We start from the raw sequence: 14277 nt of genomic DNA on the forward strand, positions 1-14277 counted from the left end.
TCTCAACTGGGGTTCACTGAAATTGTGAAGCAGTGCTGTTACATTTCAAAAGTGACATAAAACACAAAGGTACACCAGAGCCTTTCCTAGGAGGAGGAGTATGACCAGTCTGCCAGTGGAGGGGGCTGAATCCTTCAGTGTTATTAACAAATTTAGAAAAGGTATTTGGAAGAGAAACACCATGTCATGTGCCAGCCTTTGAAATGACAAAAAAAGGAAGTGTCGAATTGGGGAAACCAGGAAGTGAGAACAGAGGTTTTAAGCAGGAGTAGAACTGTACTGAGTCTTAATACTGATTTACTTAAAGGCACAAAACCAAACTAGTTTCTGAAAGAAAAGGCAGAGCAGGAAGAGATCTTGTCAGCATATCTTGAAAGAAGATGTGAGATACTTGAGAAGTCAGAAAAAATACTTTTTTGCAAATAGACAAAAGCACAATAAGTAAGAATATAGAAAGGTGTATTTTATTTGTGTATCCTTTGCATGTGGTAGCAACACGTGAAGCGTGAATTGGGAAGAATAAATCAAGTAGAAGATAGTTAATGTCTTATCTTGCATCTGTAGTAAACACAACCAAAACCATGCTAAATGTGAGACAAGGAATAGGAAAAAAAAGCCATGCTCCTATTTGTGTCCAGAAGTCTTGCCTTCCACCTTCAGGTGGTAACATAGAGGAGGTTCTCTGTTCCTGCATGCAGGAGGAGCATGTGGGTTACGGAATACACTGGTGCTCTGACTTCAGCTGAAACTCATATAACATGCAGTATTAAGAAGTATAAGGGAGAGGAAAGGCATATAAACTTGGATATTTCATAGCATTTTAGGTGCATGCTGGTCAACTTAGAATCGATTTTGAATTTCGTTTGCAGACACCAGAAACCCTGCCTGGACATACCAAAGCAAAACACCATTACAGAGAGGATGCAGAATGGCTCAAAGGTCAGCAGATTGGTCTTGGAGCTTTCTCTTCCTGTTACCAAGCTCAAGATGTGGGAACGGGGACATTAATGGCTGTAAAACAGGTAAATACTTCAAATACTTCACTTTCTTGACTGTTTTGTGCTTGTTCTTCGGCTTTTTTTTGGGTACTGAATATAAAAGCTCTCTGCTCTCACAGACCTCTCGTGTTCCTTGCTGCTTCTGCTCCCTGTCATGTGTTCTCAGATAACACATAATAAAAAAATCTGTAAGCGCATGGCATTAACATAATATTTTCAGGGTTTTTTCACTTAAAATGAAAAGAAAAAACATACTTTTTTTATATGCCCATTTTCTTTCATAGTTCTTCAAATGCATTTTTATTTTTATCAAGGTCATAAATTGGTGACAAGGTTAGGAATGGAGCCTAGACCTCTTGGTTCCAGATTAATGCCCTGTTTGGAAGATAGATATTTAAAACAGTTTCCCCTTATTTGTCAAGAATATTTTTCCTGAAACAATTTAATTGGAGGACACAGAGTTTAATGTTCATCTCCTCTGATTGAACAGTCAACTTTGAGGCAAATATTCTTAATATTTGAATAGATACCAAATTGTGGCGGGTAAGAGGCCCAAATTTACAAGCTTCACTCAAGATTTTTGAAGGCTTTAGATAGAAGTAAATCATTCAGATTTAAGGTGCCTTAGGTCTGAATCAATGGAACAGCATAGAGAGAATTTTGCTCCCAATGTTTTATCAATTCTAGAATGAACTTACACCTGTGGAATTGATTAAATGTTTTGAAATAGCTCAGGGGAAAAAAGGTATCTCTCACTAGCTCTTCCTCCTTTGAAACTGTTCTGCTTGTGAAAGGTTAGGACTGGCCATGTAGTCCTTGAGGCTCCTCCTGGAGTGATGATGATTATGATGTCCAGGGAAAATCCTCTGCAGTGCATCATTATGTCATCTTTAGTATGAGGTTGGCTCCAGTGCCATTACAGGACTTCTAATCTGTCATGTTACCCCCCAAAAAAGAATTTCTGGGGTAAGGGTTTCAGTTATGAAACAGATTCATTTAACTGGTAAAATTTTACAAATGACACTGTCAGAATTCTGTTTCAGGCCTTATCTTTCTTCCTTTTCCTCAACATCTGGAAAATAGTTGGGTTTTTTCCTAGTTTAAACACAGGAGAGTGAAGAGGGAAGTTTCCCCACTCTGTACTTAGAGAGACTTTTGTTGGTATTTCCCTAGAAGATCACTCCTAATTTTGTATGACTATTTCACATGGGGATAAGTTCTCAGCTGAAGTGGTTTGACATAAAAGAATACTCCAGATGGTGAAAACCATCCAATCTTGTTGCTGTGCTGTAGGACGGTTACAGGTTACAGTACTTAAGTTAGGTAAACCTGAGTACTATGTTTCAAAACAGGTGACTTACGTCAGGAACACGTCGTCTGAGCAAGAAGAGGTAGTTGAAGCACTGAGAGAAGAAATAAGGATGATGAGTCACCTGAACCATCCTAACATTATTCGGATGTTGGGTGCCACGTGTGAGAAGAGCAACTATAACCTCTTTATTGAATGGATGGCAGGTAAAGCACTAATGAAATAACATTTGGTATTTTTTGTTATTGAGGACAACATCATATTTCAAGACTTATTGAGTCATATTTCAAGACTTATTGAGTCTTGAAATATGTTGTTCCATACTGCATTTTACCTCACTTCAGTTTGTGAATTGCTGTTTTCATTGCTGTTGGTAACCAGTATAAAGGTGAGATTACAGAACAGTTGAGGTGGTCATGCAATATTCTTACTGGTGCATCTTCTTGTGATATGGAATTTTCCATACCTAATCTCTCACACAGCTAAAACAGTTACAGTGATTGAAAAAAGATTCTTTTACTTCAATTTCTGACTCTAAATAAGGAGCTACAAACTTTGAGACCCAGTTAGGTTGGAAACAAATCAAACTGTTGGGTTTTCAGTGTCCCCATGTAGCTTTAAGTTATTACTAAAAACAACTCTGCTGGAAATTTTGACAAAATACCTGTCACTTGTTTTTGTCCCAAGCATTTCCATGCAAATCACGTGAGGTGACATGCAAAGGCATTTAAGAACTTAAAGTTCTAATAATAGGTAGTAAGCAGGATGCTTTGGGAAAGGCATGCTCAAATCTTAAATTCTTCAGTGGTAATTCAGTAACAAGTTTTGAAATCTCTTCATAATTATAGAGAGCAAAGACAAGAAAATCTATGTCTGTTTTTAAAGCTGTAGTTTTATTAGTTTTGTGAATGAGATTATATATTGCCATCTAGTTGCCAAGACTAGATTTGAAGATTTTTTTTCATCTTTACTTCCTGTAAAAGCTTTGCACCTGAACTTAGGTCCATTGGCAGATACCATTTAGCCTTATAGCAGAGGTGCTAACAAGCAGAGCTCAGGTATGTATTATTACAAGGAGGAGTGCAGGAAGTACTTTCTCAGAATTAGAATTACGAGTGTTGAACTCTTTACGTATAGTTTTCTGAAATAATATTATTTAGATAATTAAATGGCAGGAGTTTGCCTCATTCAAGCCCAAGTTATATTAGAATACTTTGAGACACACAGTGGAAATCCAAAATCTTGAGAATCTCTGTACTACTGATTTTGGAAAACGGAGGAAGCTGCTGCTTCTCCTTGCTCTTCTACTTCGTTCTGTGTATTGGTACTTGAGTGGTAACACAGGTTAAGTTCTGATCTTACTGGAGACTGCGTATTTGTTGTCCCAGAGAAAGTTACTGTTCTGCTGCTTATACCTTACTGTGGAGTGTGGGTAAAGTGTATTTTTTTTATCAACAAAAGTCCTGTGTGCACTAAGGGATTTGTACATTCTTTTAAGGAATTATAAAATCATTAGGAAGCATGGAGACTTCTGTCTTTAATGCGTACAATCCTAGCTTGAAAGTAATTAAATTACTTTTTGCCTGTGAAACTCTTGAATTTTTTGGGGGTGGGAGCAGGAGAAATCTAGTTCTAAATCAGGAATACCAATGCCAAGTTCCAGTTTTAGGAAGCAGTGGTCTATGCTACTAATAGAACGTTTAAGTGTTGACGGAATGTACTGTTTTATCTTTCAGGGGGTTCAGTTGCTCATTTGTTAAGTAAATATGGAGCCTTCAAAGAATCAGTTATTATTAATTACACAGAACAACTGTTACGTGGCCTTTCTTACCTCCATGAGAATCAGATAATCCACAGAGATGTTAAAGGTGAGAATTACAAAGAATGTCTTTTATGAAGGAATATTCAGAAAGCAGAATCTGTTTTGGTCTTGGACTTGTTACTTCTCAGATACCATCTCAGGAGTGGTATTTCTGTTGGTTTTGATCATTCTAAAGAACCTTTAGTTACTGACATGAATGAAAATGTTACTGGAATTAATCAAAATGGTCATAGCATGCTTGGGGATATTTGCTACCCATGCCAACAAGTTTAGGAAAACTGTTTTTATCAGTTGGTTAAAATAAGATGTGAAGTTGCCTTACAGTTTTAGACATGGCTACACAAAATAATGGAGGTGTTTACACTGAAATTATAGTAAAATCTGTGAGCAAGCCAAGATAAAGGGGACACTTTTCTAAAGTGTAAAAATATTGTGATGAGTTTTCTTCCTTCACCCTAATTGAATATAAATACAGTTGTTCTTTGAGCAAAATGTGGGCTTTCCTGGGGAGTACCAGTCTGACTGAACCTTTCCCTTTCATGTCCCTGTAGCTATCCATGAACTGGAGAGATATCCATAGAAGTAACAACATACCCATGGCAAATATTTATTTTTACTAATTCTTCTTAAAATAGTAGAACTTTCAATTGCTCTGTAATTCTCTTCAAAGCGAATCAAAGTTGAAATAAGTGTAAATTTCCTAGGGAACTGGGGGCAATGAAAACCTCCAGGGTTTTAGGTCACCATTTTCTTCCATTATTCCATCTCCAGGCATTGTTCCAGAATCCTGTGTTTGCCCTACTTTGAAAATTTGACTGTTGCTCTAAGTCTCTCGAATGGCCTCGAGCTGTGTGCAGTGTCACTCAGGCATAACAGAAAAGTGACATTATAACCTTGTCCTTGATTTTTAGATTTCCTTGGGGGTGGGGAATGTCAACCTATTTACAATTTTGAAGTGGAGGGAGGAGAAGTGTTGAGTGTCTGTTCATCCTTTTTCCTTTAATAGAAAGCCAACTAGCAGTATTTCTATTGTGCTGTTGACAGGTGCCAATTTGCTAATTGACAGCACAGGTCATAGATTAAGAATTGCTGATTTTGGAGCTGCAGCCAGGTTGGCATCAAAAGGAACTGGTGCTGGGGAGTTTCAGGGACAGTTGTTGGGGACTATTGCATTTATGGCACCGGAGGTAAGAGAAATTTTGGAAGTTACTTCAAAAAGCGTGAACTCATTAAGCTAATTCATACAGCCAAATAGCAGAAAATCGCTGTCTGTGCTTCGAATGTGTTTTAAATGCCTTTCTTCTAAGGATTAGGAATTATTCTAACATGGCAATAATGACATTTCTTTCTTGCTGTCAAAGTTGTTTTACAAGTAGATTGCTACAAGCTATACCTGTCATAAGTATTGTTGCTAAGGCCCAAAGGACCATTTGGTCAAAACCTAACTATTGCAAGGTACTTTGCTTTGCCACTTGATCAGGCATTTTATTTACTGTATCCATAGAACTGTATAAATTTATGGCATTTACATCCCTGGTCACTCTCTCAGCTTGAAATGCTAATCAGAATACACTAGGTTGATTATTTAATTTTCTTTTGCTTCTAAATCACTTGGAGTTAGACTTTGAATCCTAGGATCTGAACTTTGGTCTGTGTGTGTGTCCAGGTTCTGAGAGGTCAGCAGTATGGCAGGAGCTGCGACGTGTGGAGCGTTGGCTGTGTGGTTATAGAAATGGCTTGTGCTAAACCTCCCTGGAATGCAGAGAAACACTCCAATCATCTTGCTCTGATATTTAAGGTGAGGTATTTTGTTGCTACCCATATGCTACAAAAGACACCGACTAATTTCTTCTAGAGCAATGTGAAGTTTGAAAAAGTGGACAAGTAGCAGGGGTTGTTGCAGTAGCTCTTTGCTATGTTGGAGCTGTTAGTGCAGAACCAACACTGATACCAGCATAACCTACTTGCTTGGTCTTTTTAAAAATAGTCACAACACAATAATATGCAGAATCATAGAAAGGTTTGTGTTGAAAAGGACATTAAAGATCATCTAGTTCTGCCTTCCCTGCCATGTGCAGGGACACCTTCCACTGGACCAGATTGTTCTAAGGTATAAATATATAATGTAACAGGCTAAAAAAAAATGAAATTGGGAATAGTGGTGATCTTGACCCTGGTCTGAAGATTGGGATTTGAACTTTTTCTTACAATCCTGTAAAATACGGGAGCAAAAGAAGGTGGTTTTTTCACCATAAACCATTTGTGTGTATTCATATTTTGCAGTGGGGAATATCTTTTGACAAAGCCTTATGTTACATGTTCAGATTTTGCTGAAGGATATTTAGCATTATGCCATGCTATATATGATCATTGCCTCTTCCTTTTTTAGATCATCCATCTTGTAATTCATGTTTCTTACTAAAATCAATTAGGTTTATTTAATCCTGAAAGTCTAGTTGAGCTGTAGACATGAATGAGGAAAATAGTGCTGCAAGTGAAGGAAGTGGTTAGCGTTCATGAGTGAAGAAGGTGTTTGCATCAGAGCTAGCACAGCACTGTTCAGAGGTGTTCTAATTAAGTACCAATCACTTGTGATAAGAGAATGTAATCATCTTAATTCTGTGTCAGTCTGGTGGTGCCACCCTAGTGTTCTGTCATCTTCGTTAATTTGATCTAAAGATGATCAAAATCAGTGTGTTTGGGAGTGATCTGCATCTGTCTGAGAAAAATTGCCTGTTGGGTCGTAGCGGAGAGACAGTAAAGGCAATGCAAGAGAGCATACCCAGCTTAACATACCATGATGTAACATCACTCAGCCAAATCTGTCTCCAGGCTGGTTTATGCCAGTTAACGGTGAAGGTAATTAGTAGCCTAAAGAATACCCATAGGTGTGGCATATGCGCTTTCCCTGTGGCCTGCTCAGCAGATGGTCACTTGCAGAATCTTGCTGTAGGAAGAAAAAGTAGAGAAAAGTGTAAGGAGGGAGTCAGACTGTGAAAGACAATAGGAATAAGGGCAACTTCAACCCCATTTTATAAACTGGAAGTAGTAAATGTAGTCTTCCAACTGCAGTAGATGACATGCTGGAAAGAGACAAGTTCATGACTGTAACTCGTCAGCTGAAATTCTCAGCTTGTGGAAGGTTTGGGGAGTAGAAGAAAGGTTTTAACCATTGAGTTCTAGATAGTTTTTTTCCCTTTTTCAGATTGCTAGTGCAACTACTGCTCCATCAATCCCTACACATCTGTCTCCAGGCTTGAAAGATGTGACTCTTCGGTGTTTAGAACTTCAACCTCAGGACAGACCCCCCTCGAGGGAGCTGCTGAAACACCCAGTCTTCCGTACTACATGGTAGCTACTTATGTGTAAGGCTGATATACTGAAGAAAATGCTACTGAATATACAATAACTTTCTTGCAGTGCAGTTAAGCACAGCAAATTGTGTTATTCTGCTGGCCTTAATGATAGATACATCAAGAACCTGAGGCCAACAGAGGACCCTACCTAAGTATGTGATTGACAAATCAAGATCTTTACCTAAGCTCAGTATGCAACATTTGACAATTTGTGCAGAGATTTGTAAACTGTGCCTTTTCAAACATCTGGCTCCATGTGAACACAAAAAACATTTTTCCTTAAATCTGCATGATTATTTAGCAGGTAAGTGATTTTTATTTTACTTGGAGCACTTTTTCAGCAATATTAGCAGCTGAGAGGCTCGAGATCTATTTTAATATAGCAATCACTGTTCCATTTTACATCATGTAGATGTTCTGCAATTAGTAAGTTTTCAGTACTGGTTAAAAGGACATTCTGTACCTGTCCCTTTTAAGTACACAAAGTTCTCTGAGTAGCAAATCCAAATATTGATGGATACTTTAAGAAAAAAAAAAAAGCATTTTGCCTTCCTATAAAGTAAGAGCAGGCACTTGTGGTTCACTGTGCATTTACTGCTGGCCATGTAATTTCTTTTGAAACTTAAGTTTGTTTTTCTTTGTATTTTTAACTTTCATGAAAAGGGGATATTTTAAAATAGTCTTTAGAAACAAAAGATGCAAGCTGTGTCGTGGGATATTTTCCTGGCACAAAAGTTTTAAAACCAGATCTGCTGGAAATCTGGGATAAAATGCCACCTTCAACAAGAATATGTTGGAGGCTCTGATAGTATAGGTTATTTAAGAAACAAGATTGTTCTGTATAAAGCAACTTAGTCTGAATCATGCTAGTTGTTGAGCCTTTTTTTTTTCATATAGCAGTTTCTTCTGGCAAATCGTGTAGAGAAGTTTCATGTCAAACTCATCTCCCATTAAAGGTTTCATGGGAGACTTGACATGTGCTTCAGTGTGAGCAGGTGCCAAATGAGCAAATCTCATTCTTTGTGTAGAAAAACTGAGGTTATATTCTCTACTGATAACAAGTTTTACCTGCTGTTTTCCTTCTGCCGTACATCATCTATTTACTGTAGCCATTAGTGATAATTTAATTTGAAAATGTTAAAAATATTACCGTAAGAAAGGTATTTATTTTAACAAGAAACAAAACTTGGACTTGAAAAGCAAGATAAAGTAAAATGTGAAGTAAAGCTTCACCTGTAGTGCAAAACTTGTGGATTTTTAGCAGGTGTGTTGTTTTTTTTTAAACAGGTTTTTAAAATTATTTTAAAGGCAGGTTTTTAGATTCTGATGCATGTAATTCTGAAGGAAAATGGCAGCTTTTTCTTTTGCTTTTTAAAAAAAAGGGGATCTTTTTTAATCTAATACTGATTGTGTTTAATCCTTTTTGGGAAAATATACTGTTCATGTTATAACTCTTCAGAAGCCAGTTGGGTTGTTGGACTCAAATAGAATTGGTTATTATCAAAGACTCAGGACAAGCTAAATAAGCTATAGTACCTTAAACATGTACAATACGAATTGGGGACTGAAAACATCTTAAAGATAAGTTTACATGAATGATAGTGCTCATACTAATAAAAAAAAAAGAGAAACAAAAAGCAGTGTCATTAGTTGTGAATGTGTTTCTTTTGGAAATTTTACATTCCTTTGTTTAGGAAGATTGGCAGATTTGAAGAGTTAAAAAGATAATACCGAAATGTGAAGTTTGGTAGCTCTGTTTTGTACTTGACTTTTTTTTTTTTTTTGACCACTTTAGAATTTCTCATTCTAATAAGATTGTTTCCAAGTCTTTTCTTATGTGCAAGCTTTAAAGGATGCACTCTTGCCAATTCATGTACTGGAAGGTCAGTTGTCAGATTAAATACTGTTTCTGGCAGAAATGTAAACTGTATAAACTGATGAACCTCAGCTAATCAGTATTACTTTGTAGATCACCATGCCTACCACATTTCAAACTCAAACTGCCTCTAGGTGTCCAAATGCATTCGTTTGAGTTTGCGTTTCCCTTGGCTTGCTGGTAATTGTGGTGTTTTTAAAATGCAGATGTGATGTAATATTCTTATTTTCTTTGGATCAAAGCTGGACTGAAAATTGTATTGTGTAATTATTTTTTTTTGTGTTCTTAATGTTATTTGGTACTTAAGTTGTAAATAACGTCTACTGCTGTTTATTCCAGTTTCTACTACCTCAGGTGTCCTATAGAGTTTCTTCTACCAAAGTTCACTTTCACAATGAAATTATATTTGCTATGTGACTGATTCCTAAGACTTCCAGGGCTTAAGGGCTAACTTCTATTAGCACCTTACTGTGCAAGCAAATTTTACAGAAATCTCTGGGTTAAGAAATTTGGCTTCATTGTATCCTTTGTTATTTTAAATATATCAAGATATTTTAATTAAAAGTTTTTACCCCATTGAACCAATTTTATATAGTATAATTTGTACGTATTTTGGTGTTTTTTGTCTTTATAGTAAATAAAAGTTTTTGAACAAATTCTGTCATTTGCTTGTTGTGATGTCAACACATCCAGTTTGCTGATGTGGATAAAACATTTCTGGTGCACTCCACTATTGATACACAGTTTCATACACCACAGTCGATACATCAAGACTTAGTTTCTAGTGTTAAGTGACACATTATTGGCCAATATATGTATATATCTCTTAGGTGTCTCAATAAAGAATGCTCAGATAAAGGGCAGCAACAGAGACTAAATTTTGTTTTAATTGATGATGGAGATAGGAACCTCTCTGACTACAGCACTGTTGTCTATGAACCTCACTTGGTTATGCCTTTACGTCACGAATTAAATGTCTAAATTGTGCATCATTGCCAATGTAACTGTTAATTACTTAGTCAGGTTGAGGTGTATCCTGGAAGTTAATCTGCTGTTTTATGTTTTCGGTGAAATGATTCTGTTGCTTGTGATTTAAGTAGCAAACAGAAGTCTTTCCTTACTCAGGCAGTCTGAGTATGTGTTGCAAAGCTTTGGGCTTGTTTCAGTTCCTTGTATTTTTGCAGGTATTTTTGAAGTTTTTAAGATTAATCTTTTTTTTTTTTTTTTAATGGAACACTTGATTTTTCAACTATAGATGCTTTTTGTGACTACGAATCCTGCGTTTGGAAAGGTAGCACTTTTTATAGATTCCATTAGTGATGTGACTTTCTGCAAATAGAGAGGAACACACCAACTCGCCAGCAAAAACTGGTAGCAAAAATCTTCAGCTAAGTTCTAATATCTATCTTTTAAACTCAGAAAAAAATGTAGTAACTGAAACATCAGGAAGGAACATACATGAGAAGGATTAAATAAGGCACACTGTAATGTGTGTTCTTTATTTGGTTTACTGCAGAAGTTCTGAACTGTGCAGTACTGTGTGGTGCCTGTAACGCTGCAGCCTCATTTTTAGGAAGGAGGGATGGCAGGGATCACCTGTCCCTGGCAGCTGGCAGTAGATGCCAGAGGTATCTGCTTAGAGAACCAAATGTCTTCGTTTGCAAAGGGCATGTTCAATTCTGCCACAGGCAAAGCATAAGGTCTTGATTTCTCTGTTGGGAATAACATCACATTCCATGTTCTGCTCGACGATCATTGGTCATCATCTGACAGCCTTTCCTCTTTGCAGGTTCTTACTGAAAAGTAACAACTCTCTCCAGAACGTGTTGGAGTGTTTCGAGGATCATGTCCACTTTCATCACAGGGGAGTGGGCAACTTGTGTGTGTGGCTGTTGTGCCCTGACCTCCCCAGGCGCTGCATTTCTTATACTAACTCTTCACTCGTTGCTTGGTCTCCCTTGCTGACCTGAATCACGAATGTGACTTGCTTTAAAGAGCCATAATATGCAAGTGTGGTGGTGAACAGGTGGTGGTGTGTGGTTGTGGCACACAGCTGCTGAAATCCAAAATTCCCGGTATTGGTCTGAGACCTTCCTTCCCTGTCGTTACCGAGGAAGCCCAGGAGATGGCAGGAAAGCATTTTGATGCAGCCACTGTGCCATTTCCTGGTGTTCCCTCGACTGTTTCACTTTGCAATAGCACATCGCTCAGCTCTGTGCTCTGAAAAGATGAGCCAGGCCAACGGAATTGGAAATGATTATGGAGTAAACACAAGCAATTTATAAATGTTTGCAAGGCTCTGAGACGGGAAACTAATTCTGCTGGTTTCGTTGCACTAATGAAATCCTTCACGAGTTCCTAAACTCTTCCAAGTCCAGAGATAGGAGTATAATCTCCGAGGCTGTTTTGAAGTTTGATTTCTATGTTCACCCCAAAAAACAGTTCTCAAACACTCGCTCCATTTTTTTCCAACTAGTTTCTGAAGAAAATAAAATACATACTGATGTGTATTCTCAATTCATTGGCAATTCCAGACTAAGGCTGCAGATAAGGAGCAGCACACAGAGATGAAAGAAGTTACCCAAGCAGAGAAGGGACAACTGTGGCCAAAGCAATCATAGAATCATCAAGGTTGGATGAGACCTCTAAGATCATCAAGTCCAGCTATTAACCTGTTGCTGCTATAACCCCTAAACCCCATATCATCCAAGGTCAGACCCAGCTGCCTCTTAAACACTCCAGGGATGGTGACCCCACCACCTCCCTGGGAAACTTATCCCAGTGCCTGAACACCTGAACAAGGAAAAAATTTTCCTAGTATCTAATCTGACTCTGCCCTATCTCAGCTCAAGGCCATTCCCTCTAGTCCTCTCACTGCAGACATGGCAGGTGAGATCATTCCCCACCTCTCCACAAACCCCTGTCAGGGAGTTGTAGAGAGCCATGAGGTCACCCCTGAGCTGCCTCTTAAGGCTGAACAAACCCAATTCCCTCAGCCCTTCCTCATATGACATATGTGTTCTAGACCTTTTCTGATCTTGTTGCCAATCACTGGACTTGTTCTAGTGTCCAAAACCGAACACAGTACTTAAGGGGTAACCTCACCTCTTGATACCTCTTAATCATAGAATCATAGAATCAGCCAGGTTGGAAGAGACCCCAAAGATCATGGAGTCCAACCCTACTGTGGTTACTAGACCATGGCACTAAGTGCCACATCCAGTCTCATCTTGAAAACCTCCAGGGATGGTGAATCCACCACCTCCCCGGGCAGCCCATTCCAATGCCTGATTACTCTCTCTGTAAAAAATATCTTCCTAATATCCAACCTAAACCTCCCCTGGCAGGGCTTGAGTCTGTGCCCTCTTGTCCTACTGCTGGTTGCCTGGGAGAAGAGACCAACCCCCACCTGACTCCAACCTCCTTTCAGGGAGTTGTAGAGGGTGATAAGGTCTCCCCTGAGCCTCCTCTTCTCCAGGCTAAACAGCTCCAGCTCCCTCAGCCTCTCCTCATAGCACTTGTGCTCCAGTCCCTTCACCAGCTTCATTGACCTGGTCCAGCACTTCATTATCCTTCCTTACAAATCCTTAATGATTCGTAAGCAATTATTTGCGTGTCTTTGCTAATTTTTTAAGATCAAGTGCTGAGTGATTGCTTTATTTGCTAGATTTTTTTTTTCATTAGGTTACAGATGCAGAATGATAGAACGTGGCACCAAAAGGCTTATGCCCCCAGTTCTAAACTAGTGTATCCCTTCAGTCTGGCTAGTCAGTAACACTGTTAGGGGCTGATTGTTTCAAGCTGCAGCTGCTTATAGATGCTGCAAGTCTCAGCTCCTCTCTCCTTGTCATCACAGCCAAAGAGTAGCCAAAAGCGTTGTGATAAATGACTGAGTCCCAAACAAGATTGCAGTCAAGTTTACAATTTATTATGCAAATATAAACAAGCAAACAGCGCTGGGTGCACGGGGAGTCTCCACTCCACCAACATGCACACTGTGCAGTTATAGTTTTTGGTTAATAAACTTCTAATTAATACATATTCATAACCTGTCCCCACTTTGTATTATAACGAGCTTCTAAACTCATATCCATGCATTTGTGCTTGTGCAGTGTCTTCAGGTGGTCGTGGGCAGGGGTCTTCAAGAGGAAGGCTAGTAGTCTTCATCAGCTTAAATTTTTCACCTCATCCCTGAGCACATGCACATTATACTTGTTTTTTACTAACTCAGCATTCTTATGTGTTAATAAGCTAAAGCAATCCTAAAATTAGTGTTGTATACATTTGGTAAGATAAGGTAACACCCTGTTGTGAACCACTATCTTTATTTATTTCTTCCCTTGTTCACTCAACCGGCCTTTAATTGTCTCTTTGGAGCCTACTTTGTTACCCAGCCAGTGCCTCCTTAAATTCTTTCTTTTGGGCCTACTTCTCTTATCAATTCCTCCCCTTAGCTCTGGTCAGTGTCTTCCTGTCAATGTGGAGCAAGCACAAGCAGGCAGTACCAGTTGTTTAGTAAGCAACTTCCAGTACATAATTGATTGACCTTTTTAGGTCCTTTGTACCAGTTTTAATTCCTTTGTATCAGCCCCCCCTTTTTTATAGGGTCAGTAAATCCTTTTACTTGCAAATGAGTGTTTTTCCTCAAGGTTCCCTGAAAAGCGTTAGCTTGTTTTCTACTGCATGTTGCAACTTATTTTGCTTCCAGTCTTCATAGGTATTAGTTCAGTCTAATTAATCTTTTATTTCTAAAAGATTATTCCCCTATAATCTTTTTACTAATACAAAACCCAAACAGATCGACTAACGATTACCCACACTAGACCCATATTCTGCTACAAGATTCCAACATCGCTTCACAGTGACACGAATCAGGGGAACACATTTCACAGCATGGTCTGAAGCGTAGCAGGTTT

General features: G+C 38.5%; 1 protein-coding gene across 1 annotated transcript in view; it reads left to right on the forward strand.

Annotated features, from left to right (window-relative positions):
* The window catches only part of MAP3K1 (mitogen-activated protein kinase kinase kinase 1, E3 ubiquitin protein ligase), a 23330-nt gene extending 15412 nt beyond the window's left edge, over window positions 1–7918 (forward strand). The window contains 7 exon segments of the mRNA XM_009074743.1: window positions 366–382; window positions 870–1022; window positions 2351–2513; window positions 4044–4175; window positions 5174–5316; window positions 5796–5927; window positions 7335–7918. Of these exon segments, the coding sequence (XP_009072991.1) occupies window positions 366–382; window positions 870–1022; window positions 2351–2513; window positions 4044–4175; window positions 5174–5316; window positions 5796–5927; window positions 7335–7484 (890 nt within the window). The 3' untranslated portion in view covers window positions 7485–7918.
* The last annotated feature ends 6359 nt before the right edge of the window (window positions 7919–14277 follow it).

Source organism: Acanthisitta chloris, unplaced genomic scaffold, assembly GCF_000695815.1.
Source record: "Acanthisitta chloris isolate BGI_N310 unplaced genomic scaffold, ASM69581v1 scaffold5865, whole genome shotgun sequence".
NCBI lineage: Eukaryota > Metazoa > Chordata > Aves > Passeriformes > Acanthisittidae > Acanthisitta > Acanthisitta chloris.